The 3,755-nt window shown below is 43.4% G+C and overlaps 1 protein-coding gene across 1 annotated transcript in view; it reads right to left on the bottom strand.

Annotated features, from left to right (window-relative positions):
- Window positions 1-3,755, bottom strand: part of GPR144 (G protein-coupled receptor 144) — a 25,888-nt gene that overhangs the window by 14,285 nt on the left and 7,848 nt on the right. The window contains exon 5 of the mRNA XM_010844118.1: window positions 467-522. Within this exon, the coding sequence (XP_010842420.1) occupies window positions 467-522 (56 nt within the window). The remainder of the gene's footprint in view (window positions 1-466; window positions 523-3,755) is intronic.

The following is a 3,755-nucleotide window of genomic DNA, read 5'->3' as shown; positions in this document are numbered from 1 at the left end:
CCAGAAACCCTGGGCTCTCTCAGTGCCCTGCCTCTATCCAGTTATATGACCTTGGGCAAGTCACTGCTCCTCCCTGGGTCTCTGTTTCCCATCTGTGAAATGGGAGGATGGGGCTGAAACCAGTGATCAGTATTAACTGCATTAATTACTAAGCAACAGTGACTGATCTTCATTCCCTGGTTTTGGATATATCATCAACTCTAACACCCATTCCACAGATGAGTCTCTCCCTACTCTAAGCCCGTAGAGTAGGCTTACATAGCTCCTATGACAGGGAGCTCACTACCTCCTGAGTGACAGTTTCTCCTGCCCCAGTTTATCCCCAGCTGAGTGGGGCCTCGAACCACCCCCACAAAGAAGTTGATGAATGGAGGCTAAAAACCCGCTTGAGTCCTGCCTCATCCTCAAGTGGGAGGGATGTCTTTTTTATTTTTTAATGCCTTATTTAAAGAACTTGGAAACTCACCTGATACTGAAGTTCCAGAAAGCACAGACAGGCTCCACCAGCTTCAGAGGGAAGGCCTAAGGGCAGCCAACAAGAACAGGGCAGGTATGTGAGCGCACGTGGGCAAGGAGAGAGATCAGTGGATGCAGGGAGACGTGACCTCCTGTGTTTGAGGGGCTGGGGGTTGCCCAGCATAAATCACGGGTGCAGGGGTTGGAGAAAAATGCCAGTGGGAAGGCACAAAGAAGGTGAAATGAGGAGAGTTGCAGGCTGGCATTATGGTTAATATCAAAATCCTAGGCATGAACTAAATGTCCATCCTTTGGGGATTCTGTAAGAGAGCCTCTGGAAGTATTGTGAATTTAGCAAAGCTGCAGGATACAGTATCATTATATAGAAATCAATTGCCTTACTATAAACTTAAAATGAACAATTTAAAGTAGAATTAAGAAAACAATACCATTTACAAAACCATCAGAAATTCTCCACTACTTAGCGGTGCATGCATGCTCAGTCTTTAAGTCATGTCCTGCTCTTTGCGACCCCATGGACTGTAGGCTGCCAGGCTTCTCTGTCCATGGGATTCTCCAGGTAAGAATACTAGAGTGGGTTGCCATTTCCTCCTCCAGGGGATATTCCTGACCCAGGCATGGAACCTACATCGCCTGCATTTGCATGCGGATACTTTACCGCTGAGTCACCTGGGAAGCCCGTACAAACTAGAAGTACGTCTAAGTATATCCAACAAAAAACCCTCAAGATCTGTACACTGACAACCAGATATCACTGCTGAGAAAAATGCGAGAAAATCTAAATAAGCTCAGCGACATACCTTGATCAAGGACCGAAAGACTCATTGTTAAGATGCTCTTCCATCATCTTATTTCAATTTGGGAGATACAGTGCAGTTCCAATCAAAATCCCAGCAGGTTTTTCCACAGACATTTACAAGCTGATTCTAAAAAAAGTTTTTTTGGCTGTGCCACATGGCATGCAGGACCTTACTTCCCTGACCAGAGATCACCTCTGCCCTCTGCAGTGGAAGTGCGGATTCTTAACCATTGCCTGAGTCTCAAAGGTATACAGCAATGTGAAGACCCTAGGCCAGCCAAAGCAGTTTTGAAAAGGAAGTACAAAGTTGGAGGACTTACATGAACTGATTTCAAGGCTTACCATACAGATACATTAATCAGGACATATAGGATTAGTGTATAGATCTAGGGAATAGAATAGAGAGCCCAGAAATGGACTTACACATATTTGAACAATTGATTTTCCAAAAGGTGACAGGATAATTCAAGGGAGAAAGAATAATCTTTTCAACAAATGGTGTTGGAATGGGATATAGCAAAATATGAAGTTCAACCCCTACCCAACACAATATCCATAAATGAGTTGAAATGAAGGTATAAATGTAAAGGCTAAAGTGTAAACTCCTTTGAGAATATCTTTGTGACCTTGGGATAGGCAAGTTTTCCTAGACGTGATGCAAAAAGCATAAGCCATGCAAGAGAAAAACTGATAAACTGGACTTCATCATATTTAAAACTTATCTTTCGAAAACACTGTTAAGAAAAGCAATCCACAGACTAGGAGATATTATGTACAAAACATATAGCTCAAAAAATGCTTATATCCAAAATACATAAAGAATTCTTACAATTCAATAGTAATACAAATAATTTTAAAATTGAGGAAGAACAAAGCTTGAGGCATCACGCTCACTGATTTCAAACAATATTACAAAGATATAGAAATTATGAGATTGGCATAAAAACAGACACGTAGATCAATGGAACAGAAGAGAGAGCTCAGAACTAAACCTCTGTGTCAATTAGTTTATGACAAAAGAGGCATGGATATATAATGGGGAAACAACAGTCTCTTCAATAAAAGATGTTGGGAAAATTGGACAGCCATAGGCAAAAGAATACTACCCATTTCAGTATTTTTGGGCTTCCCCTGTGGCTCAGTTGGTAAAGAATCTGCCTGCAATGTGGGAGACCTGGGTTCCATCCCTGGATTGGGAAGATCCCCTGGAGAAGGGAAAGGCTACCCACTCCGGTATTCTGCCCTTGAGAATTTCATGGACTGTATAGTCCACGGGGTTGCAAAGAGTCGGACACGACTGAGCGACTTTCACTTCACTCCAGGCAAAAGAATAAAACTTGACTATTGTCTTATACCAGTAGTATAAGGCTACTTGAGGCTTCCCTGGTAGCTCAGAGGTTAAAGCGTCTGCCCGCAATGCGGGAGACCAGGGTTTGATTCCTGAGTTGGGAAGATCCCCTGGAGAAGGAAATGGCAACCCACTCCAGTACTCTTGCCTAGAACATCCCGTGGATGGAGGAGCCTAGTAGGCTATAGTCCATGGGGTCACAAAGAGTCGGACACGACTGAGTGACTTCACTTCACTGTCTTACACCATACACAAAAATTAACTCAACACAGAACCAGACATGAATTTAAGACATGAAACTGTAAAACTGCTAGGAAAAAAACATAGGTGGTAAGTTCCTTGTCATAGCAAAAATATTTAAAAGCCTGAAATATCCAGTTAAACACAGGCAGAAGATATACAGACTGACAATGAGTACATGAAAAGACACTCAACATCATTAATCATAAGGAAAATGCAAAACCACAATGAGATATTTCCTCACACCTGTTAAGATGGCTGTTACCAAAAACACAAGAAAGAACATGTGTTGGCGAGGAAATGGAGAAAAGGGAACCCTCGTACACTCTTGGTGAGAATCTGAGTTGGTGCAGCCACTATGGAAACAATATAGTGGTTCCTCTAAAAATTAAAAATAAATTGCCTTCAGTTCAGTTCAGTCGCTCAGTCGTGTCTGACTCTTTGCGACCCCATGAATCGCAGCACGCCAGGCCTCCCTGTCCATCACCAACTCCTGGAGCTCACCCAGACTCACGTCCATTGAGTCAGTGATGCCATCCAGCCATCTCATCCTCTGTCGTCCCCTTCACCTCCTGCCCCCAAGCCCTCCCAGCATCAGAGTGTTTTCCAATGAGTCAACTCTTCGCATGAGGTGGCCAAAGTACTGGAGTTTCAGCTTTAGCATCATTCCTTCCAAAGAAATCCCAGGGCTGATCTCCTTCAGAAAGGACTGGTTGGATCTCCTTGCAGTCCAAGGGACTCTCAAGAGTCTTCTCCAACACCACAGTTCAAAAGCATCAATTCTTTGGCGCTCAGCCTTCTTCACAGTCCAACTCTCACATCCATACATGACCACAGGAGAAACCATAGCCTTGACTAGACGAACCTTTGTTGGCAAAGTAATGTCTCTGC

The sequence above is a fragment of the Bison bison genome, unplaced genomic scaffold, assembly GCF_000754665.1.
Source record: "Bison bison bison isolate TAMUID 2011002044 unplaced genomic scaffold, Bison_UMD1.0 scf7180017864193, whole genome shotgun sequence".
Taxonomy (NCBI): domain Eukaryota; kingdom Metazoa; phylum Chordata; class Mammalia; order Artiodactyla; family Bovidae; genus Bison; species Bison bison.
The sequence above is the reverse complement of the archived record's forward strand: the minus strand, read 5'-3'. Positions and strand labels throughout refer to the sequence as shown.